Genomic DNA, 26,074 nt, shown 5'->3' on the forward strand with positions numbered 1-26,074 from the left:
TCTATGATTCTATGATTCCCGCTGCCTCGGAAAAGCAGCCAGCATAATTAAGAACCCCACGCACCCCAGACATTCTCTCTTCCACCTTCTTCCATCGGGAAGTAGATACAAAAGTCTGAGGTCACGTAACAACCGACTTGAGAACAGCTTCCTCCCTGCTGTCACCAGACTTTTGAGTGGATCCACCTCGCATTAAGTTGATCTTTCTCTACACCCTAGCTGTGACTGTAACACTGCATTCTCCACTCTCTCCTTTCCTTCTCTATGAATGGTACGCTTTGTATAGCGCACAAGAAACAATACTTTCCAGTGTCTACTAATATATGTGACAATAATAAATCCAATACTCCACACAGGAAAACTTATTACATTGCGGCAGTCTTGTTGTTTCCTCCTTTGCACCACTTTTAAAAAAATAATGGCCAAAACTGCTCACTATTCCAGGATCCTCCTGGACCGTGACGGTAACCTGCGACTTATCTTCTCAACTGCAAACTGTCTTCATACATCTCTCTGCCCTGCCTCCTCCACTCTCACCTCCAACAATTTATTTCTTCCGATATTTGGATACATCCAACAGCTGCCTCTGTCACTTCCCTTCCATACTCTAGCTCACAGAGCCAGACTTCCCCAAAGATCCCCACTCCCCTAATCCGGAACTTGCATTTGTCTCCCCTCGGAACCTCTCCCGAACTCATCTTGTCCTCAAAAGCCACCTCCTGCTCCCTTGACAATTTTCCCACTAAACTGGAGGGATTTCCCACTAAAGTGGGATTGTGGTCAGCGCAGACTCGATGGGCCGAATGGTCCCCCTGTACTGTCTGATTCTAGGAAACTGCTGGCCACCCAATCTCCCTCCGTGGCCCCCACGTTCAATGACATTGCTACTAGTTCCCTGCCCTCAGATGGTGACCCCTCTCCTCAAAACATCAACCCTTGATCCCTCTGTCCTTGAAAACACTCACCTGATCCCAATGGATCCCTTCAATCAGGGGTCCGACCCTGCTCCAGTATTTAAACAGTTCTTATCAAAGTCACAAAAGACACCCTAAGTGACTGTGACAGAGGTAAACGTTCCGTCCTCATCCTGTCTGCAGTCTCTGACTAGGTTTGACCGCACCATCCTTCTCCACTGTTGTTCTGCTGAGTGGGCCTGCTCTCGCCTGGTTCTAATCATAGTCAGAGAATCACCTTTGATGGCTTCTGTTCCTGCTCCTGAGCCATTAGCTCTGGTGTCCTCCATAGCCCCTTTCTGTTTCTCATCGGAGTGCTGACCCACCCCTCTGCAATCTCATCTGTAAACACAACCTTTCCTTTCATGTACGTGGCTCTACCTCAACTCCTCCACTGCTGTAAGTTCTCAGACTGATATCCAACATCCATTACTGGATGAGCAGAAATTAGGCCCAGTTAAATATTATTCTGGCTCCTGTCGCCAGCTCCATTTACTAGCGACCAACCCCAGCCCACTCCTCGGCCACTGTGTGAGGCCGAAGCAGACTGTTTACAACTTTGGTGTCGCCTCTAACCATATATTCAAACCATCACTGAGACCACCTGTTTCCACTTCCTGAGATCTCCTGCTTCCATTCCTGCCTCAGGCCCTCTGCTGTAACACACCTCCATGCCCATGTCATCTTGAAACTCGACTAATCACTCCTGGCTGGCCTCTCACATTCTCTCCTCAGTGAACATGATGTCATCCACGTGCTAACTCGTAGCGACCTATATTCTCCTGTCATCCTTCTTCATTGTTCTCAGCTTAGCAATATCACAATTTTAAAATTCATAGTATCATAGAGACCGTACCGTGCAGCAGAGGCCTTTCGGCCCATTGAGTCTGCACTGACTCTCTGACAGTACCTTACCCAGGCTCTCTCCCCTGCCCTATCCCTGTAATCCCCCACACATTTCCCATGGCCAATCCATCTAGACTACATATCTTTGGAAGATGGATGGAAACCTGCGCAGATACGGGGAGAACGTGTAAAATACACACAGCCAGTGACCCAAGCCAGCAATCGAAGCTGGGCCCCTGGCACTGTGAGGCAGCAGTGCTAACCACTGTGCTGCCTCATCCTTGTTTTCAAATCCTTTCTTGGCCTTGGCCCTTCCTACCTCTATAATATCCTCCAGCCCAACAGCCCTCCCAGGTATCTGCTCCTCTGATCTCTTGACCATGCCTCATTTGATAGCCTGACCATTGATCAGGTACTAGTGCTCTAATTCCCTTCCTAAACCTCTCTGCCTCTTTTCCCCTCCCCCATCCTTTAAGATGCTCTGTGAAACTTATCTCTGACCAAGCCTTTGGCCGTAGTATCTCCTGTTGTGGAACAGTGTCAGGTTCTGCTTGATAATGTCCTTGTGAAGTACCTTCAGATAATTACCATGTTGAAGGTGCTATTTGTGACTGAGCATGATTTCTTTCCCAAACTGTTCTGTCTCGATATCAATTCCCCTTTGGGATGGGGTTAGTTTTCTTTCTCTCTTCCAAGATGTGTTCCACTCTGTTATTGAACCACTCTAGCAGCAGATCCGGTGCCAATTTTCCTGCATTGTCTCCTGCTCTAATTATTTATGAGGCAAACTCGAGCAGAGAAGGCTGAGCGTGCACTTTGGCAATGCTGGGAGGTTTTCTCATGGTGTTGGTTAAGGCTCCGTGCTCCAGTGCTTCATTTTAATGAATAAAGAATGAGTTGAGTGGCTAGAAATCCCAATGGACACTCTCATGAACCAGAAATTCTAAAGATGAACTTTTAGCCTGTTCAGTCACTTGGCTACTGTAATTATTTGCTTTGCCTACTGTGGATTTTTGCTCGTAGTATTTCATGGTTAGACTGCATATGATGAAAGCCTTGTGCCTCCTCTGAAACTGGGAATGCTTATGTCCACTTTGAATCATTGAATCCCTACAGTGCAGAAGGAGGCCATTCGGCCCATCGAGTCTGCACCGACCACAATCCCACCCAGGCCTTTATCCCCGTATATTTATCCCCACATATTTACCCCGCTAATCTCTCTAACCTATGCATCACGGGACACTGAGGGAGAATTTAGCATGGCCACTCCACCGAACCAGCACATCTTTTGGACTGTGGGAGGAAACCGGAGCACCTGGAGGAAACCCATGCAGACACGGGGAGAAGGTACAGACTCCGCACAGACAGTGACCCAAGTTGGGAATCGAACCCAGGTCCCTGGTGCTGTGAGGCAGCAGTGTCAACCATTGTGCCCACCGTGCTGCTCTTTGCTACCTCCTTTATCAGAGTTTAAGAAGGTTTTAATTCTGAGAGGTGCAGCTCGATCAGAGGAAATCACATTTGTAACAAGACTGCTCCAAGGGAAAAAATCATGATGGGACAGTGTCCATGATTTGTTCTGTAATTCACGTATCCCATCGCCAACATTACCCCAACAATCAGTGCTTTTTCTCAGACTCTGGGTTAAACTTGCCTGAAAGCACGTAAACAACATTGGGAGGAAACATTCCCACAATAGCTTTCCTGTCTTTCCTAATCCAATAGTCCAGCCATGCTGGCAAACTATGCCCTGTGTGGGAGACCTGTATATGCGCCCAATTGTGAGTCACACTCGGGTCTCCTGTTCGAAGCCCACTATCATCTCCATTGTACGCTTAATGAACATCTCCCTTTTAAAATCTCAGCTTGCTGCAATGTGTTCATGTACTGAATCATAGACTTCACAGAGAGATCAGCACTCTCTTCAGAACAGGCATGTGAAAAGTATAGTAAAGCAATAGTCAATGTTTTCTTTTAATGAGAGACACGATGCTCTAACCATGATGTGGAAAGGCAGAATCTCACTATTTGTAGGATTGTTTGCAGTGTTTAGCTGCAGGAGAATGTCTCCGTTAACAGCTTTGTGGAATATCAGTTTCTTTAAAGAACGACATGCAGCTTTGCACTGTTAAACGTTGAATACTAATTAGCTAGAGCAGATAGCATGATTTAAGACAATCCCCATTGCTGAGTCTGATATTGTCATTATTTGATACACAATGATGGATAAACAAGACTGGATAAACAAGAGAAAACCTATGGAACAGAATGCTGAAGAAACTCTAATTGCCGAATTTTAACGTTTATTTATTATTTATCTATCAGTCACAAGTAGACTTACGTTAACACTGCAGTGAAGTTACTGTGAAAATCCTCTTATCGCCACACTCCGGCGCCAGTTCAGATACACTGAGGGAGAATTTAGCATGGTCAATCCACTTGACGAACACGTATTTCGGACTGTGGGAGGAAACTGGAGCACCCAGAGGAAACCCACACAGACACGGGGAGAATGTGCAGGCTCCGCATAGACAGTGACACAAACCGGGAATCGAACCTGGGTCCCTGGTGCTGTGAGGCAGCAGTGCTAACCACTGGGCCACCATGCCACCCCTTTTGAGTGTTCTTTGATAGTTACAATTATCATAGAATCCCGACAGTGCAGAAGGAAGCCCATTGAGTCTACAGAGACAACAATCCCCCCCAGGCTCTATTCCCGTAAACCCACGCATTTACTCTGCTAATCCCCCTGACACTAAGGGACAATTTAGCATGGCCAATCAACCTAACCCGGCACATCTTTGGAGTGTGGGAGGAAACTGGAGCACCCGGAGGAAACCCACACAGACACAAGGAGAATGTGCAAACTCCACACAAATAGTCACCCAAGCCAGGAATCGAACCCGGGTATTGATAGCAGACAGAGAAAATTCAATAATGCTTTTCAATTTAAGAGATTATATTTTTTAGTCCATTAGAGTTTTCGTTAGGAACGTCCTCGGGACACAGTTCTGGATTTGTCAGCTTTTTTGAGATTACTTGAGCAGCAGTATTTTACTGGTGCTGAGTTTGGTGGAATGGGTTAAGCCTGAAATGAGCTGTTTATTGTGAGTACAGTCAGCACGTGGAAGCGATAAGACTGTGCTCTATCAAAACTCATCATTCTCATGCTGCAATATCTCCATCTAGTGGCATTGTGCAGCAAAGGGCAACCTCCTATAACCCAATGAGAGAAAGAGATGTGCCCGTATACAGCTCATACATAATTCACATTTAATAGTGATGGCTTGATTACTATCAAAATTTAATAGTCTTAACATTGCTGAGATTTTTCTCTCTTGAATTTGTTATTTCTTTTGGCCAGGAAGGAGTCCTCCCTGAAGAGTTGTCCACCTACCCTGATGAGGTGTTTGAACCTGCAGAGATTGCGAAGGAGGCAGAGGCTAATTCTCTCGATCAGACTGACCTGACCGGCAGTGCCTTGGACAAGAGCGAACTTGAAAAAAGTCATCTGATGCTGTAAGTTGCAGGTTTTCCACTGAGCGAGAAAAGAGTGGTCCCAACAATGGGCGTTCTGCAGGGATTGATTGTTGGGGAAAAAAGATGATTAAAACCACATCATAGTATGACCTGAAGGTTGCATTTAGTTATCATTGTATCCTAATGTAGATAAACTCTCTTGCCTGGATGGCTGGTTCATGATGCAGAGCGACGCCAACAGTGCGGGTTCAATTCCCATACCAGCTGAGGTTTTTCGTGAAGGCCCCCCCCCTTCTCGACCTTGCCCCTCGCCTGAGGTGTGGTGATCCTCAGGTTAAATCACCACCAGTCAGCTCTCCCTCTCCGAGAGAGAGCAGCTTTTGGTCATCTGGGATTATGGCGACCTTGACGTTAAGTTCTCTGAAAACGCATGTGGGTGAAATTAATTTGACTCCACTTTGATTAGCTGAAGCGAGGTACAGGCCGAAAACAGCATTGAATTAAGTGCTGTGTCTGTGCACAAATTCTTATATTCAGCGGATTTAGGTTTTCTATCTGTCTAATCAGGTGACATTTAATTTTCCTTCCAAAAATGAGTAGAAAACATCATGCGGTGTGTTTGAAAGAATCAGATTCCACCCCCTCCTCTCTCAGGTACTGAAAAACTTGAAAGTTACGATATTGTCATAATTTTATTCTGTAGGAGTATTAGTCGTACATTTAACATGACACAGAGGTTATTCAGCCCATTGAGTCCATGCTGTCCCTCTGTAGAGCTGTGAGAGTTCCTTTCCCCATGCTCCCTCCGTTTGTACTCTGCAGACCCCTTCAATCTAAAGAATAATTTGCTGCACGACTTGCCTCTGCCTCGTGAACCTCCCTCCCTCACAGGATCACGAGCTGCTGTCAGCAATCCTGAGAGCTCCTCGGCTGCCTGAGGTTTTCCAGTAATGAGAACTAATGATTCCTGCAGCACGGTGGCACAGTAGTTAGCACCGCTGCCCCTCAGTGCCAGGGACCCGGGTTCGATTCCCAGCTTGGGTCGCTGTCTGTGCAGAGTTTGCACATTATCCCCGTGTCTGTGTGGGTTTCCTCCAGGTGCTCCGATTTCCTCCCACAGTCTGATATACATGCTGGTTAGGTGCAATGGCCATGCTAAATTCTCCCTCAGTGTACCCGGACAGGCGCCGGAGTATGGCGGCTAGGGAATTTTCACAGTAACTTCATTGCAGTAAGCCTACTTGTGACAATAAGTAAAATGAAAAGGAAAATCGTGGAAAAAATGTTTCAATAGCACATTAGGAAGAAATAAAAGCATATTTTTACGAGGAAACTGGTTACATTAGAGTGGTCAAGGGTAGTCAATCGCATTCATTATTAACATGTTTAAATTTGTCAATGTTACTCTGACAAAGCCTTTGTCATTTTCTTTTATCAGCCCATTGGAACGGGGCTGGCGGAAGCAGAAAGAAGGAGCACCACCTCTGCCCAAGGTGCGCTTACGGCAGGAGGTGGTGAGTGTGAGTGGCCAGAGGAGAGGTCAGCGCATTGCTATCCCTGTAAAGAAACTACTGGCTAAGGAAAAGAGACCCTATGGACTGGGGATGGTGGGAAAACTAACGAATCGAACATACCGCAAGCGGATAGACAGCTATGTGAAGAAACAAATAGATAATATGGATGATCATCGGTAAGAATTGTACTCCAGTGTGAATTTAGAAACTTCCCGAGTGTTATTTATGAACAGCACCTTCCTGGACATTTTAGCTCTAATTCATGAGAAATTTGTTTAGAGGTTGGATTTCTCTGTTGTTGACATTTTGAGGCACTATTTAAAGTACCAGTGACCATTCCTCCATCCTAATTCATTGTTCTATTTGTGATAATGGCTCTACAGGTACTGGATTCCCTCTACTACCGAACTCAACAATTTATTTTTCATGTGTGGACCTGGACGCTAATTACAGCAGATTAGAGTGATAGACGTTTACAGCTTGGAAACAGGCCCTTTAGCCCAACTTGTCCATGCCGCCCCTTTTTTATAACCACCATGCTAGTCCCAATTGCCCACATTTGACCCATATCCCCTCTACCCATCGTACCCATGTAACTGACTAAACACTTTTTAAAAGACAAAATTGTACCCGCTTCTACTACTGCCTCTGGCAGCTTGTTCCAGACACTCACCACCCTCTGTGTGAAAAAACTGCCCCTCTGGACACTTCTGTATCTCTCCCCTTTCACCTTAAACCTATGTTTAAACGTTGCAGTCCAGTGTGATCCCATCTTTGCCCAGTGGCCAAGCACGGCATACCTAACAGGGAATATAGCTAAAAATTGGAGCCCCAGCCAAACCCCCTTCCTGCTCTACTGCCCAGACCAGTTACAGTGCCGAAGGAGGCCAATTGGCCCATTGTGTCTCTGCTAGCTCTTCAAACGAGCGCCTCGCCTGATACCATTCCCCTGCCTTCTCCCCATAACCCAACACGTTGTTCTTTCCTGATAACAGCCTCATTCCCTTCTGAATGTTTCAGCTGAATCTGCCTCCACCACAAACCTGGGCAGTGCCTTCCGAACCCTGACCATTGGCTATGTGAAGAAGTTTCTCCTCGTATCACTTTTGCTTCTTTTACTTATTGCTTTAAATCTGTGCCCCCTCATTCTCGATCCTTGCACGAGTGGGAGCAGTTTCTCCCTGTCTACTCTGTCCAGACTCCTCATGATTTTGAATATCTCTGTCAAATCTCCTCTCAGCTTTCTTTTCTCGAAGGAAAACAGTCCCAACTTCTCCAATCATCCTTCAGAACTGAAATTCCTCATCCTTGGAACCTTTTCCGCACTCACTCCAATACTTCCACATCCAGCGGGGTGGCACAGTGGTTACCACTGCTGCCTCACAGCTCCAGGGACCCAGGTTCCTTTCCGGCCTCAGGTCACTGTCTGTGTGGCATTTGCACGTTCTCCCCGTGTCTACATGGGTTTCTTCCGGATGCGCCGATTTCCTCCCACAGTCCAAAGATGTGCGGGTCGATTTGCCATGTTAAATTGACTCTTAGTGTCCAAAAATGTGTAGGTTAGGGAGATCAGCGGGGTCTATGTGGGGTTATGGGGATAGGATCAGGTGGGATTGTTGTCAATGCAGACTCAATGGGCCGAATGGCCTCTTTCTGTACAGTGGGGGTTCTATGATCTTTCCTAAAGTGCAGCACCCAGAACTGGACGCACTACTCCAGCTGAAGCTGAACTAGTGATTATACAAATTCAACATAACCTCCCTGTACTCGATGCCTCTCTTAATATTGCCTAGGCTACTGTCGGCTTCAGTAACCACGCTCTCAACCTGTACGCCACCTTCAATGATTTACATACACATCAGGGGGGTGATTCTCCCAAAATAATTCCAAGTGTCGAATTCGCGTAAAAACAGGAGTAACTCCCACTGGTTTTTTAGCAGGATTTTCAGAATGAAGCTCCCACACTCTGTGCACTCCAGAGAGCCCAAGCGTGAGCCTGAGCGTGAATCACATTGAAAATCAGCAGGGCCTATTCCCGCTGGAGAGGCCGGCAGCATGGCATTGAACGGGCCACTGTGCATGCACTGATCTGTCAGCGCCGAGATTGCCGCATGCGCAGGAGCCCCACACTGCCGGCCCCTCGATTGCTGGCCAGCCCCATGACCCCCATCACTGCCCCTCCGAGTCCCCCATCCCAGCAACCCCGATCACCCACTTCCCTCCCCCTGCCCGCCATCCACAGATCCCAATACAGAGTGGCAGTGGGTCCCTCACCCCCACCCCCACCCCCACCCCCACCAATTGCCCCCAAGAGGTCCTGTTCCCTTGGCACTGTTGGATGCCTAGTGGGCAGTGCCAAGGTGCCCCCTGGGCATTGCCACTTTGCCCCTTGGGCAATGTCAGGGGACCAGGCTAGCAATGCCCAGGAGGCACCCACCCGTCACCCCCGACCCCCTGGGGGAGCCTCAATGGCCTCTGTCCCTCCAGCGGGGTCAGCCGCCTGTTCCCCGTTACTGTGAAGCTGTTGTAAACCGTGCTGGAGTGAACCACTCCTGGGTGGGGGTGTCTAGCAGGCCCAGAGACCTCAGCCCTGGGCCCACTAATAGGATTCAAATTGAAATTTTAATTTTTAAATCAGTGCCGATTTCCATGCGAGGAGCTAATAACTCCAGAAAACTTGGAGTCGGAGACGCACAGAGGCCCAGGCCTCTGCTCGAGTGTCCTGGCCTGTTGTGTGACTACAGCAGTGCAGGCAGCTCGGAGAGTCATCCCCCGGTCTCTCTGTTCCTGCACAGTCTTTAGAATTTACCCTTTATTTTCTATGGTCAGTTGCCAATTGTAGTATTTGACTTTTCTCTGGCTGACACTGGGGATAAAACCTGGATTGAACCCGGGTCCCTGGCGCTGTGAGGCAGCAGTGCTAACTGCTGCGCCACCGTGGTTAAAAGGAATCAGGCTGAAAGCTGGTCTTCCCATGAAACTGGCTGTGCTCTGCAGATCAAATGAGTTACCATTGAGAGTTTCTGCTTCCTGCACCTGGTTACGGACCCTGGCAGAGGAACTTAAAATTGAGACATTTTAGGTGCAAAGACACCAGTAAATGTTTAAACGTTATTTATTTGATTGCTAAGAACCTGGCTACTATACGCTAATGTCAGAGTGAATAGTTCTGCATAGTCCTTCCGACATTCTGTTATTTATAATCTGGTCATTTAGATAAATGGCATTTGTATAAGTATAAATTGTTCATATAAATGACATTGATGACTAAGTTGGGGGGTGGGATTAATAAATTTGCGGATGACACAAAGATTGGCCAGGTGGTTAACAGTGAGGTGGGGAGTGTCTTGGACTACAAGAGGATATAGAAGAGATGGTCAAATGGGCGGATAAGTGGCGGATGGAATTTAATCCTGAAAAGTGTGAGGTGATACACTTTGGAAGGAGTAATTTGACAAGGAAGTACTCAATGAATGGTAGGAAACTAGGGAGTTCTGTGGAACAAAGGGACCCTGGCATGTTTGTCCACAGATCTCTGAAAGTGGAAGGGCATGTTAGTAGGGTGGTGAAAAAGGCATTGGGGACCCTTGCCTTTATCAATCGAGGCATAGATTACAAAAGCAAGGAAGTCATGTTGGAGTTGTATAGAACTTTGGTGAAGCCACAGCTAGAATACTGTGTGCAGTTCTGGTCGCCACATTATTGGAAGGATGTGATTGCACTGGATGGGGTCCAGAGGAGATTCACCAGGATGCTGCTTGGGATGGAACATTTAAGTTATGAAAAGAGGTTGGGTAGGCTTGGGTTGTTTTTGTTGGAGCAGAGAAGACTGAGGGGTGACCTGATTGATTATGAGAGACATGGACAGAGTGGATAAGGTACATCTGTTCCCCTTAATTGAAGGGTCAGTCACGAGGGGACATAGGTTCAAGGTGAGGGGCAGGAGGTTTAGGGGGGAATGTGAGGAAAAACCTTTTTACCCAGAGGGTGGTGACGGTCTGGAATGCGCTGCCTGGGAGGGTGATAGAAGCGGGTTGTCTCACATCCTTTAAAAAGTATCTGGATGAGCATTTGGCACATTGTAACATTCAGGGCTATTGTCCAAGCGCTGGCAGGTGGGACTAGGTGAGAGTTCAATTGTTTCTAATGTGATGGTGTGGACTAGATGGGCTAAAGGGCGGCACGGTAGCACCGTGGTTAGCACTGCTGCTTCACAGCTCCAGGGACCTGGGTTCGATTCCTGGCTTGGGTCACTGTCTGTGTGGAGTTTGCACATTCTCCTCGTGTCTGCGTGGCTTTCCTCTGGGTGCTCCGGTTTCCTCCCACAGTCCAAAGATGTGCAGGTTAGGTTGATTGGCCATGCTAAAAATTGCCCCTTTAGAGTCCTGAGATGCATAGGTTAGAGGGATTAGCGGGTAAATATGTAGGGATATGGGGGTAGGGACTGGGTGGGATTGTGGTCGGTGCAGACTCGATGGGCCAAATGGCCTCTTTCTGCACTGTAGGGTTTCTATGATTCTGCGCTGTATGATTCTATGGTCACTTACAGGCCCTAGACTAGACTTTTTGTTTAAAATGCTGAGTTTTGTACAGCTGTGTTAACATAACTGACCAGGTGACCAAGCTAAGGGGTATTTGTAATACAATTATTATTTTTAAATGATGTTATGAAATGCTGGGATGATTGATGCATGGTTAAATGTTTGGTGCAATGTAAATGAGTGAAACACAAGGGGGGGGAGAAAAACGCTTAAAGCATCCTTAAAAACAGTGCAATTTAGAGTGCAGTTTACACCTGGAGAGCTGTGTGTAAAGCAGAACTTCTTGGCCGCTGTTTCGGATTTTCAATAAAAAAAAGGTTCAGATATATTTGAGTTTGGAATATATTTAGTTGAGCTGGTCTGCTGTGAACATTAAGGGTTAAATAGATGGCATGGTTCAAGCAGTTCTCTCTACAAAATCAATCCCTCAGTTAAATAAGACCCATCATATAAATTTGATTACCCTGCATTAAATAGGGAAAAATATGCTACCTTTTTAAAACTTGACATACTGAAACGGAGTAAAGTTGAGTGTGCATCCAAACAGGTTCTGAATAGTGTAATTGTTAATTGAGAAAGATGGCTGCAATTTGGATTCAGTAGACTTTTGAGACAGTTGTGAATGTCCGTTTGAGAGAGTGTCCCAACAGGAAGGCTAAAAGAATCAAATTGACATGATCCGTAATTCCCCAGCTATTCCCATTTATTATCCTGGGCATGCTGCATGTTTTGTTGGTGCTCGAGGAGACAGCTGATCTACAAGGCTTGGAGCCTTCAGGAATTTTAAGACTGTGCTTGTGTTGTCATTTGTACAGTTTTGTAATGTATCAAATGGGCTTCATGTGACACATTTAACACACTGGCGTCAATATTACCCCCCCCCCCCAACCACCACCAACCTTGTCCCACCCCCACAGAGGTTTGGGATGGTTAAAAATATAAAAGTGGGGAATGCATTCGCAGCCTACTGCATACTTGCCCACAATGTGACTGGGGGCTTAATTTAAATTTAACAATTGCTGTGCGGGTTTCCTAGTAATCAGGCCACCCAACTACGGAGTGTAAGTGTCTGCTTCAACACACCTTCTCTGTAAATATTAGGACCCTGAATTACCTTGTCGAGAGGCTAAATTTTACGATAAACGCAAATTACTGCGGATGCTGGAATCTGAAACAAAAACAGAAGAATGCTGGAAAATCTCAGCAGGTCTGACAGCGTCTGTGGGGAGAGAATAGAGCCAATGTTTCGAGTCTAGATGACCCATCGTCAGACACTCTGACGAAGGGTTATCAAGACTGCAAACGTTGGCTCTATTCTCTCCCCACAGATGCTGTCAAACCTGGGGAGATTTTCCAGCGTTTTACATGAACTAGATTGTCAAATGTTGAAACGATGAGTTCAATGCAATTTGATGGATCGCTAACAGTGGCTCCCTTTTCCTTTACAGGCCATTTTTCACGTACTGGATTACATTTGTTCACATGTTGATCACGATCCTAGCAGTGTGTATCTATGGAATTGCTCCAATAGGATTTTCTCAACATGAAACTGTAGATTCAGTAAGTAATAGATCAAACACAAAGCAACCTCTTACATACCCAGCACCAGCTAACAATTCTCAAAGGCCATTTGTTTTTGAGTGACCACATATTATGTTCTGTTTGGGAAAAAAAAAAATTCACATCTATATGATTTGTCAACTGCATAAATATTTTATTACTCTCCTATTATTTGGACTATTTAATATTCACCTCTGATCATGAATTTTTTGTGTCTTTTTTTTGATCCTTGTAAAATTAAGTACGGCTGTGTTGTTAATGAAACATCTCATTAACTATGACTGTAAGAAATGCTGATTTTTCCTTATCCAGCATCTGTGAACATATTTAAACAAATTAACTAACAGGTCACAGCAAATTACATTCAGGGAGTTCCGCAATATATTTGACATATTTCAACAATGTTTACCCAGATCGTTTTCACGCACAGATCTATATTAAAATTAGCGGGAATTTGCAGTCACATCCGCCCCAAGTTCAGAAATTCCCGCCCAAGGTCAGTCAATCATCGAATAGAATCATAGAAATTCTACAGTGCAGAAGGAGGCCATTTGGCCCATCGAGTCTGCACTGTGCACAATCCCACCCAGGCCCTATCCCCGTAGCCCCACGTATTTACCCAAGCTAGTCCTTCTGACACTAAGGGGTAATTTAGCATGGCCAATCCACCTAACCCGCACATCTTTGGACGATGGGAGGAAACCGGAGCATCTGGAGGAAACCCACGCAGACACGGGGAGGATGTGCAAAACCCCACACAACGGACTTTAAAATGTTCGGTCAAATTTTCCCTCCCCACCCACGATGGTTCCCGCGACGGGCGGGACTGGAAAATTTACTCCAATATATCTCATTTCTTTGATCCCTCAGCAATCTACAGTTTGTTAGAAAAGGAAGTTTAATATTTTCTTGCAGGTTATGTGAACGGGAAGGGTTTAATATTCCTCTTCCAACAGTACCTGAATTTGGATGATGCAGCATCAAGACAGATTTCTTTCATTGCCAAGCGGTGATAGGGAAGCGGGACCTGGGAATCTAACTAATAACATTGAATCATAGAATCCCTACAGTGCAGGAGGAGGCCATTCAGCACATCGAGTCTGCACCGACCACAATCTCACCCAGGCCCTTTCCCTGTAACCCCATACATTTACCCTGCTAATCCCCCTGACACTAAGGAACAGTTTAGCATGGCCAATCCACCTAACCCGCACATCTTTGGGCTGTGGGAGACGGAGCACACGGAGCAAACCCACGCAAACACGGGGAGAATGTGCAGACTCCACACAGACAGTGACCCAAGCTGGGAATTGAACCCGGGTCCCTGGCGCTGTGAGGCAGCAGTGCTAACCACTGTGCCACCCGATCATGGCTGGTCTGATTGTGGCCTCAGCTCCACTTTCCTTCGCCCCACCATTCCCCTTCGCTGAACTAACCCAGCCTTGACCATTTTCAATAACTCAGACGCCACTGCTGTCTGGGGAAGAAACTCCCAGAGACTAACAACCCACTAAGAGAAGAAATTCTCCTCATCTCTTTCAAAAGACGTGCAGGTTAGGTGGATTGGCCATGCTAAATTGCCCCTTCGTGTCCCAAGCTGTGCAGATTAATTTGATTGGCCGTGCTAAATTTAAAAGTTTGTTTATTTATTAGTCACAAGTAAGACTTACATTAACACTGCAATGAAGTAACTGCGAAATTCCCCTAGTCGCCAGAGTCCGGCGCCTATTTGGGTCAATGCATCTAACCAGCACGTCTTTCAGAATGTGGAAGGAAACCGGAGCACCCAGAGAAAACCCCTGCAGACACGGGGAGAATGTACAAACTCCACACAGACAGTGACCCAAGCCGGGAATCGAACCCAGGTCCCTGGCACTGTGAGACAGCAGTGCTAACCACTGTGCCACCCTTATTGCCCCTTAGTGTCCCAAGATGTGCAGGTTCGGGTTGATTGGCCATGCTAAATTGCTCCTTAGTGTCCCAAGATGTGTCGATTAGGCGGATTAGAGGGGTAAATATGCATGGATACGGGAATAGGGCCTCGGTAAGATGCTCTATCAGAGAGACAGTGCAGACTCAATGGGCCGAATGGCACTGTAGGGATTCTCTGATTCAATTTGGTTTGCAGAACCATTGTATCTTTCAGTCTTGTGGGGGCGGAAGATAGTTTGTGGTGGCAGACAGAACCACTCCTTCCCCCACGCCACAAATCTTCCACTGGTGTCAGACCCAGCCCACAGTGCAGTCCGTGTTTCTGGTTCACTGCGGTTGTGTTATTGATTGTGTTCTCATTCTGACGCGCGTCTGATTTTGCTTTACGTTTGTTATCATGGATTTAATCATTTTCATTTGCTTTCATAGATTTTAAGAAATAAAGGTGTCTATGAAAATGTTAAATTTGTGCAGCAAGAAAATTTCTGGATTGGACCAAACTCTGTGAGTGAGTTTGAATTCTGTTTAGAAGCTTTTTGTTGAATTTCTATAAGTAGCATGGTAATTACAACCATAGTTAATCTCTGGAGTAATGAACTATTGCATCGATATATTCAGTTTTTAAAATAATGTTCAGTTTATCTATCTTGGATTTGGTGGTTTCTGCTCCTGAATTTCTGTACATCGAGAAGTGCCTGAAAGTTCAGCCGTCCTTCAGGTGCTAAATGACTTTCTGAGCCAGCAGGCAGGACGCACACTCCAGTAAATGTGCTGTTCACCATGGTGGAAAAGGCCAAAGATTGGGCTTGCAGTTCCCCTGCTTGAAACCAGCCTTCAACCCCTTACAAATATAAATTAGAGCATGTTTGAGCTATACCACCCCCAACACCACCACCCGCCCTGCACTGTAATCGTACACTTATACACTATATTCATGCACTGTAATAATACACTGTAATCACACGAATGCACTGCAGTCCCCACGCTGTGACTCCGCACTCCATTGTGACTCACTTGTGGGTGCTGGAAATTACTTATAATCACTCGGAGGACCCTGTCCTTTGTAAACATAAAGGACATGTTCACACAATGTGCCTTTTTTTTGAATCAACCAAAAGCTTGGAGGCAGCCATTCCCTGGTTCATTCCCCAGGACAGTATCTGGACCAATCATAGACTTGCCTGTTTTGAATTTAAGCAAAAGCTTGGCTGTTAACTGTTCCATGGCGCATTCTGAATGGCGGCAACACTATCGCAGATCAGAGTCCACTAGCTAACCAATTAGCACGCACTTTTCATAAAGTATAAATTATTGCTCCCTTTGAGATTTTGATATTCTTGCGGTTCTGATGAGTGCAAGGTGAAAAACTTTGAAAGCTTGTTTTTTCAACAGTATTATTTTATTTCTTCAAACCCTAACCACTAGATCTTAACTGCCAAGTATGCAGTGGAAACAAGAACATTATCATTGGCTGGTTTGGCCAATGCAATTTAAAACTTGTAATATTCTGTCCAAGATGCAATACGAAGCTGAAATGAATGCTTGCATACATTGACAAGCAAAGGTGATCATCTTGTTCTCCCTCCTATTGCATGTTGGCCTGTGTAACTCGATGATCTTCCATGCCACATTCAAAATGGACGCTATTGTGTCCCTCATAGATACTCCCTCTCCATTGAATTGATGATTAAACGGGGCTTTTGATTGATTCTGCCATCATAGAATCCCTACAGTGCAGAAGGAGGTCGTTTGGCCCTTCAAGTCTGCACCAACCACAATCCCACCCAGGCCCTATCCCTGTAACCCCATGCATTTACCCTAGCTAGCCCCAGACACTAAGGGGCAATTTAGCATGGCCAATGCATCAAACCCGCACATCTTTGGACTGTGGGAGGAAACAGGAGCACCCGGACGAAACCCCCGCAGACACGGGGAGAATGTGCAGTCTCTGCACAGACAGTGACCCAAGACAAGAATTGAACCCGGGTCCCTGGCGCCATGAGGCAGCAGTGCTAACCACTGTGCCATCATGCTGCCCCCATGACCATGTTATTCTTATTGCAGGAAGCCTTAATTCACCTTGGAGCAAAGTTCTCTCCTTGTATGAGGCAAGACCAGCAAGTACATGAATTAATTACACTGCAAAGAGATGAGGAGAATAAATCGGCCTGCTGTGTACGGAACGACAAGTCAGGATGTGTTCAAACCTCGGAGAAAGAGTGCTCGGTAGGAACATGTTTTCCAGAAAACTGTTTAAATCACAAAGTTAAGAAAGATGCTGCCTCTTTTTCCTGGTTATTGCACAGTTTAAGGCCTTTCAGAGAAAAGGCAGGTTTAATGTGAATGAGCTATAAGCGGTGTTCCAGTCAGAGAAGAGGAGATTACACATGACACGGATTACTCTTAGCAACTATCCACAGAATGGGCATGGGGAACATTTGTGTTCCCAGGCAAAGGTGTGTGGTATAACATACACATTTCCATTATTGCTCTGGATATTCAGTTTGGCAGGATGTAACGCACATAATTACTGCCACAGAATGGGCAGCAGGGGAAGGTGGGAAAGAGAGAGATGGTCAAAGCAGTTCTTCACAAACAGACTTAACAAATTTTTTTTTCCAAGCTATATTTCGTTTATAATAGCAGTCTGTACTCTTATTTGTGAAGTCAACATAGAAGATAGGAGTAAGAGGAGGCCATTTGGCCCTTCGAGCCTGCTCCACCATTCACCATGATCATGGCTGATCATCCAACTCAAAAGCCTAATCCTGCTTTCTCCCCATAACCTTTGATCCCATTCACCCCAAGTGCTATATCCAGCCGCCTCTTGAATACATTCAATGTTTTGGCATCAACTACTTCCTGTGGTAATGAATTCCACAGGCTCACCACTCTTTGGGTAAAGAAATGTCTCCTCATCTCCGTCCTAAATGGTTTACCCCGAATCCTCAGCCTGTGATCCCTGGTTCTGGACTCCCCCATCATCAGGAACATCCTCCCTGCATCTACCCTGTCTAGTCCTGTTAAAAGTTAATAAGTCTCTGAGATCCACCCTCATTCGTCTGAACTCCAGTGAAAACGATCCTAACCTAGTCAAATTCTCCTCATACATCAGTCCCGCCATCCCCGGAATTAGCCTGGTAAACTTTCGCTCCACTCCCTCGAGAGCAAGAACATCCTTCCTCAGAAAAGGAGACAAAAACAGCACACAATACAGTAGGTGTGGCCTCACCAAGACCCTGTATAATTACAACATGATGTGGAGATGCCGGCGTTGGACTGGGGTAAACACAGTAAGAGTTTTAACAGCACCAGGTTAAAGTCCAACAGGTTTATTTGGTAGCAAATACCATTAGCTTTCGGAGCACTGCTCCTTCGTCAGATGGAGTAGAAATCTGCTCTCAAACAGGGCACAGAGACACAAAATCAAGTTACAGAATACTGATTAGAATGCGAATCTCTGATAGCCAAGTTCCGCACACATGAGGACGGCCTAAACCGGGATGTTGGGTTTATGTCACACTATCAGTAACCCCCCACAGCTTGCCTCCTGGACTTGCAGAATCTCACTGGCTGTCCTGTCTGGAGACAATACACATCTCTTTAACCTGTGCCTAATGCTCCCTCCACCCACATTGTCTGTATCTTTAAGACCTGGTTGGCTGTAGAGATTCGCATTCTAATCAGTACTCTGTAACTTGATTTTGTGTCTCTGTGCCCTGTTTGAGAGCAGATTTCCACTCCATCTGACGAAGGAGCAGCGCTCCGAAAGCTAATGGCATTTGCTACCAAATAAACCTGTTGGACTTTAACCTGGTGTTGTTAAAACTCTTACTGTAATTACAACAACACATCCCTGCTCCTGTACTCGAAACCTCTCGCAATGAAGTGTGCTCTGAACTCTCCCTCCTCCTTCCCATGTAATCGGATTGTTTCCAAGCTGTGAGGCCTTCAGCACTTCCAGAAAAGGGGAAAGATGCATAGGGCAGAATTCTGGTGAAGTGGCATTCCCTCACGCCAACTTGAATGGGCAATTTAACGTGAGGGGTGAGGAGGCTATCAGGCCTGAACTCCCAAAATGGATAATTAAATGGATGCAAATGGGGTTCCTGACTTTTAATGTCGGCATTCCCAATACGTTGTTGGTAGGGGAGGGGGAGGTGGGATGGGGAGTGCAGGGACAATCGAGTAATCAAGTGGGGAACGCCATCCCCTTGCATAAAAGCTGTTTTGGGTCTCCTGCTTGATTCACTGCCCCCCCCCCCCCCCCCCCGCCTCCCCTCTCCCCCCGCCTCCCCTCTCCCCCCTCCACCGTTTCTGCCCCCCGCCTGAAAGCAGGAGCAGAAAACCCCCTCCATTAGGTTGGGAATTTCTCCGAGTTGCTCCCAGCTCTGCCCCCGTAACTTTGTTGGGAACAACTCAAGGGTTAAATTAAATAGGGGATTCTGTATTTTAACCAATGGTGGAGAGGCAGCAGCTCCAAATCAATCTCCAACTGGATGTTTCGACACTAAAACTTGTTTGTTTTGATGGAGGTGTTTCTAAAGTCAGTCTGTGGGCACAGTGCTTTGGGATATTACAAAATGAATATCATGTCTCTTCCAGTCAACTCTTGCAGTCTGGGTGAAGTGGCCAAAGCACGAAAGTGTTCCACTACTAGCTGACAAGAGCCACCGGAATTATGGCTCAGTCTGCCATCAGGACCCAAGGTAATTACATCAAGTATTTGATTTTGAATTGATTTATTATTGTCACATGTATTGGTATACAGTGAAAAGTATTGTTTCTTGCTAGTTATACAGACAAAGCATACCGTTCATAGAGAAGGAAACGAGAGAGTGTAGAATGTAGTGTTACAGTCATAGCTAGGGTGTAGAGAAAGATCAACTCAGTGCGAGGTAGGTCCATTCAAAGTCTGATTGCAGCAGGGAAGAAGCTGTTCCTGAGTCGGTTGCCATGTGACCTCAACTTTTGTTTCTTTTTCCCAATGGAAGAAGGTGAAAGAGAGAATGCCCAGGGTGCATGGGGTCCTTAATTATGCTGGCTGCTTTTCCGAGGCAGCAGGAAGTGTAGACAGAGTCAATGGATGGGAGGCTGGTTTGCATGATGGATTGGGCTACATTCACAACCCTTTGTAGTTTCTTGTGGTCTTGGGCAGAGCAGGAGCCACACCAAGCTGCGATACAACCAGAAAGAATGCTTTCTATGGTACATCTGTAAAAGTTGGTGAGAGTTGTAGCTGACATGCCAAATTTCCTTAGTCTTCTGCGAAAGTAGATGTGTTGGTGGGCTTTCTTAACTATAATGTCAGCATGGGGGGACTAGGACAGGTTGATAGTGATCTGGACACCTACAAAATTGAAGCTTTCAATCATTTCTACTTCGTCCCCGTTGATGTAGACAGGGGCATGTCCTCCACAATGCTTCCTGAAGTCAATGACAATCTCCTTCATTTTGTTGACATTGAGGGAGAGATTATTGTTGCTGCACCAGTTCACCAGATTCTCTATCACTCCTGTACTCTGTCTCGACATTGTTTGAGATTCAACCCACTACGATGGTGTCGTCAGCAAACTTGAAAATCGAGTTGGAGGGGAATTTGGCCACACAGTCATAGGTCCATAAGGAGTATAGTAGGGGGCTGAGAACACAGCCTAGTGGGGCACCGGTGGAAGATTGTGGAGGAGGTGTTGTTGCCTATTCTTACTGATTGTGGTCTGTGGGTTAGGAAGTTCAGGATCCACTTGCAGAGTATTGTTAACCAGTATTTTTAACCAGCAGAGAAATTCTAGGTCTAAAATTAATTCTGTCACAAATGTAACCTCTCAGTATAGGTTAAAATCCATTGTATAGTAAAGCAGTCTTTAACCCAGCCATATATAGAACAGAAAAAGGTCTCCATTTTCATCTCCACTTTGTTCTGAAGTCGCTGAGTGGGGCATTGCCATCGGCCTCCATGCACCCCAGTGAGTTTCAGAGAGCAAAGTTAATAGTGACAGGTCCCTTAGAGAGTCTGGGAGCCTATTACAATGAGCTGAAAACAGTGGAATCCATAAGGATCAGTCACTACCCATGTTGTCTCCGAGCCGCTGGGAGCAGGGTTAACATTCACCCTACTGAAATTAATGTCCACGTTATTACTAATTCTTTAAATGATGACAATTTTCAGTAAATGTATTTATATTTTTTAAAATGGGAACATTAACAATTTTAGATGCAGAGTTTGATGAAGAGGAAGCCACAGGTAGGATGTAGGCAGAGGGGGACATGTCAGAATTCCCACACAGTCCCGTTCCACTGCCACGCTGAGGGTGAACATCCATTTAAATGTCAGTTTGCTACTGGGCGGCACGGTGGCACAGTGGTTAGCACTGCTGCCTCTCAGTGCCAGGGACCCGGGTTCAATTCCCAGCTTGGGTCACTGTCTGTATGGAGTTTGCATGTTCATCCCGTTTCTGCGTGGGTTTCCTCCGGGTGCTCGGGTTTCCTCCCACACTCCAAAGATGTGTGGGTTAGATGGATTGGCCATGCCAAATTCCCTTAGTGTGTTGATCGGGGGTTAGCGGGGTAAAATGCATGGGGCTACAGGGCTAGGGTATGGGGTGGGCCTGGTTAAGATGTTGGTGCAGGCTCACTGGGACTCTATGATTGGTTTTCTTAGTGTACTATTTGCTCTTACTACCCTGCTCTATCCTTCTTTCAGATTTTGCGTTGAACCTGGCTCTGTTCCTCCTCATGAATGGCCAGATGACATTACCAAATGGCCGGTAAGACCCTCCTTTAATATTTCCTCAACGTTCAACTATTCTACCTCAAAGTGCTCACTTTGCTCTCAGCTGTGGTGTTGCTACTTGTGGGCCACAGTTTGATTTTTCACTTCAACATGGTGCCTCAACACACTGATTTGATCTTAATAACAGATATTAAGGAGCTTATATAGGCGATATCTTTTAAAATCATTTGGCACTTGGGAAGCTTCGAGTTAACTCAAGAGAGCCAGCACAAATTAGTAAAAGTTAGTTTGTGTTTGACTAACCTCATTGAATTTGACAGAGAGGGTTGATGAAGGGAATGTAGTGGAAGTTGTCTATATGGACTTTTAATAAAACATTTGACTAAGTGCCACACAAAAAGCAAAATTGACCCTAATGGAGTAGAAGTGCCAGTGTCAGTTTGGATGAAGAAAATTAACTTAAGGTCAGAAAACAATAAGTTGTGGTAAATGGTTGTTTTCTTTCCAGACCAGTAGATAATGGTTTTCCCCATGGGTCAGTACTCCCTTTTTTTTGTTGCTATATGTAAATGACTTGCATCTTGGAATTTTCCCGTCCCGCCCACCACACAAAGGTCCATTGACCTCGGCGGGATTTTCCGGTCTTGGGGCGAGCGCAACTGGAAGATCCCGCCCTCAGAATTTGCAGATGATACCAAATTTGGAGTTGCAGCAAACAGTGAGGATGACACCGATTGGCTGTGGCAGTGCATAGACTAAGAATGCAGCGACGCATTTTGGAGGAAGCATCGAATGCAGCGACGCATTTTGGAGGAAGCATCGAATGCAGCGACGCATTTTGGAGGAAGCATCGAATGCAGCGACGCATTTTGGAGGAAGGGATATGGAGAGACAACAGTTCTAAAGAGTGTGTAGAGTAGAGGGGCCTGTCGGGGGGCTGGGATGGGTGGTGGGGGCTCCAATGCATATGTGTAAGAACATATTGAGGTCGTAAATAGCAAAGCATATGAGAGCTTGGGTTTCATAAATAGAGGCAAAAGCAGGGACATTGTACTGAACCTTTATCAAGCTCTTGTTAGGCCCCAACATTGCATCCAGTCTGGTCGTCATACTTCAGGAAAAATGTGAAGGCTGTTGCAAGGGTGCAGAGATTTACCGAATGGTTCACATGATGAGAGGTTTTAGCTACAAGGTCAGTTTGAAGAAGCTTGGTTTGTCCTCCTTGGAGTAAAGGAGCTTGAAGGGAGATTTGTTCAAAGTGTACTGGATTATAACAGGTTTAAATGAGACAGGCAAAGCAAAGCTTCTGATGGTACAAAGACTAGGGGGCACAGATTTAAGGATTGGGGCAATAGCTGCATAGGATATGTGGGGAATAATCTTGCCGTGCAAAACCTGGGAATGACCTCAGACACTCTGTCCCTGAGAGTGGTGGAACTGGAAACAGTGAATGATTTTGGAAGGAAGTTGGATGGACACTTGAGGGAAATAAACTTTCAGAGCTACAGGGATAGAGCGAGGCAATGAGACTGACTTGATTGCACTACAGAGAGAGCCAGCATCGACTGGATAGGCTCAAAGGCCTGTGCCATAATGGCTCTTTAACCACACCCCCTGCCCCCATATCTCATCAGGACTTCTCATTTCTTCCTATTGTGCAAAGGTTCCTGTTACAAGTCAAAATGCGAATGTTAAGTACACTGACGTATTTTGGGTGGCACAGTGGTTAGCACTGCTGCCTCACAGCGCCAGGGACCCAGGTTCAATTCCCGGCTTGGGTCACTGTCTGTGTGGAGTTTGCACATTCTCTCCGTATCTGTGTGGGTTTCCTCCGGGTGCTCCGGTTTCCTCCCACAATCCAAAGATGTGCAGATTTGGTTGATTGGCCATGCTAAATTGACCCTCGTGTCAGGGGGGTTGGCAGGGTGAGTGTGTGGGTTACAGGAATAGGGCCTGGGTGGGATTGTGATCGGTACAGACTCAATGGGCCGAATGACCTCCTTCTGTACTGTAGGGATTCTATGAAGTAGTTTGGGCATCATTATGCAATTTAGGTCTGTTAATACTTGTTGCCTTTACATTTAACCTGTGGTATGTAGTATGGATGGATGACTCTTAGAGTTCATCTTTATTTTCCTTATCAACGACTTTATAAATTCTAATTCATTGATCACTGATCTGAATCCTAATGTTGTTAACATGCAAAGATTATTAAACAACAGCCTACTGAACTGGCATCTCAGTTGCTAAGGCGCCTCTATCCACAAGAGCTTGCTAGGAATAGTTCCCCATAATAAGTAGTTAACTATATTCCAGACATAAAAACAGATGGTCAGGCAGCAAGAGAAGCACTAAGTTTCAAGTTTTTGATTTGATTTATTATTGTCACATGTATTAGTATACAGTGAAAAGTATTGTTTCTTGCATGCTATACAGACAAAGCATACCGTTCATAGAGAAGGAAAGGAGAGAGTGCAGAATGTAGTGTTACAGTCATAGCTAGGATATAGAGAAAGATCGACTTAATGCAAGGTAAGTTCATTCAAAGGTCTGATGGCAGCAGGGAAGAAGCTGTTCTTGAGTCGGTTGGGACGTGACCTCAGACTTTTGTATCTTTTTCCCGATGGAAGAAGGTGGAAGAGAGAATGTCTAGGGCATGTGGGGTCCTTAGTTATGCTGGCTGCTTTGCCTAGGCATTGGGATGTGCTGTTTAATTAAACTGCTGTAAAATGAAAACAGGAAATTGTGGAAATACTGAGCAGGTCAGGATGCATCTGTGGAGGGAGAAACAGAGTTAACATGACAGATAGTGAGCTTTGATCAGAATAGTTGAGTTAAACCGCAGGCTTGGGATATTCAGTGTTCATCAGTTCTTCATCCATCACGCTGAAATTCAGAATGTGAATGTAAATCCGTTGGAAGAGACTGCTTCATACAATCACTGCTCCTTCCGATCAACTGTGGACTGCTCAACCTCTTGTAAACTTCCACTTTTACTAACGACATCGATGATGGGTAGTATTTGGATTTTCTGATTTGATTTATTATTGTCTATTAGTATTAGTATACAGTGAAAAGTACTGTTTCTTGCGCGCTATACAGACAGAGCATACCTTTCATAGAGAAGGAAAGGAGAGAGTGCAGAATGTCGTGTTACAGTCATAGCTAGGGTGTAGAGAAAGATCAGCTTAGTGCGAGGTAGGCCCATTCAAAAATCTGATGGCAGCAGGGAAGAAGCTGTTCTTGAGTTGGTTGGTACGTGACCTCAGACTTTTGTATCTCCCCGAGGGAAGAAAGTGGAAGAGAGAATGTCCTGGGTGCGTGCGGTCCTTAATGATGCTGGCTGCTTTTCCAAGGCAGAGGGAAGTGTAGACAGAGTCAATGGATGGGAGACTGGTTTGTATGGTGGATTGGTCTACATTCACGACTTTTTGTCGTTCCTTGCGGTCTTGGGCAGAACAGGAACTATACCAAGCTGCAATACAACCAGAAAGAATACTTTCTATGGTGCATGTGTAAAAGTTGGTGAGGCAATGTTAGTGGACAATGTGATCCCAATGTTATCCTGGAAAGCGACACGCTAGGATATAGGCACACACCATGGGGCGGTATCTTACAGCTGGCCCTGCCAGCGGGATCTTCCGGTCTTGCCGGCTGCGGGTTCCCCAGCGGCAGAGGGTACAAACAATGGAAAACCCCATTGACCGTGGCGAGATCAGAATTCTGCCGCTGGACAATGGCAGGCCGCCTCCGCTGCCACGCAAGGTGCAGGTGGAAGTGGTGTAAATACCGGGCCTTGTGGGTTAAGATGTAACACAGTGAAATCAATGGTAATGGGATTCCATTTTTCGTTTTCAGATTTGCACTAAAAGTACTGCTGGAAACCACACCAACCTTCCACACCTGGACTGTGTCATCACAGGCCGGCCCTGCTGTATTGGCACCAAAGGGAGGTGAGTATATGCGTAGTTATTTCATAGAATCCGGGATGTCAAAAAACACGGGCAGCCTGATCAAACACTTCAATAAAAGAGCAGGCTGGATACCTGGTTGCAAATTGGAAATCTCAAACTCTTTTCCCCCCAAAAAAACCTTTGATGTGAAGTCAGTAGAATTTTTCAAAACTAAGGGAGATAGATATTTGGTAAGAGTATTCAGGGAAATGGAGAAAAGATCGGTAAGTGGAGTTGAAATACAGATCAGCCATGATTTACCTGAATGGGCAGTCTGGCTCAATGGACCTACTGGCCTCATCCAAGTATTCCCATCGACTGTCAGTGTCATGTTGATTGGAAAGTGTTCCTGGTTGCTCATCAGTGAGAAAATGGGATATAATTCAGGCTGGATCTGACCTGACACCAGTGCAATGTGAAAGCAGCTATGCAGAATGCTCAAACCATCTACAGAATCCAAATCACCCAGGAGCTACACTCAAAACACAGTGATCAGAGTGCGCCACAGACCTAGAGCCAGGAGCAGTCAGCTGCACGTCACATTCTGAAGCTGCTCGGCAAT

General features: G+C 45.8%; 1 protein-coding gene across 17 annotated transcripts in view; it reads left to right on the top strand.

The window, feature by feature from the left end:
* The window catches only part of LOC144510532 (inactive rhomboid protein 1-like), a 369,670-nt gene that overhangs the window by 310,998 nt on the left and 32,598 nt on the right, over positions 1-26,074 (top strand). For all 17 annotated transcript variants that reach the window (XM_078240037.1, XM_078240025.1, XM_078240027.1 and 14 more), the window contains 8 exons: positions 5,164-5,318; positions 6,718-6,969; positions 12,783-12,894; positions 15,256-15,330; positions 16,891-17,052; positions 19,432-19,535; positions 21,530-21,593; positions 25,418-25,512. In XM_078240037.1, coding sequence (XP_078096163.1) covers positions 5,164-5,318; positions 6,718-6,969; positions 12,783-12,894; positions 15,256-15,330; positions 16,891-17,052; positions 19,432-19,535; positions 21,530-21,593; positions 25,418-25,512 — 1,019 coding nt within the window. The remainder of the gene's footprint in view (positions 1-5,163; positions 5,319-6,717; positions 6,970-12,782; positions 12,895-15,255; positions 15,331-16,890; positions 17,053-19,431; positions 19,536-21,529; positions 21,594-25,417; positions 25,513-26,074) is intronic.

This window comes from Mustelus asterias, chromosome 23, assembly GCF_964213995.1.
Source record: "Mustelus asterias chromosome 23, sMusAst1.hap1.1, whole genome shotgun sequence".
NCBI lineage: Eukaryota > Metazoa > Chordata > Chondrichthyes > Carcharhiniformes > Triakidae > Mustelus > Mustelus asterias.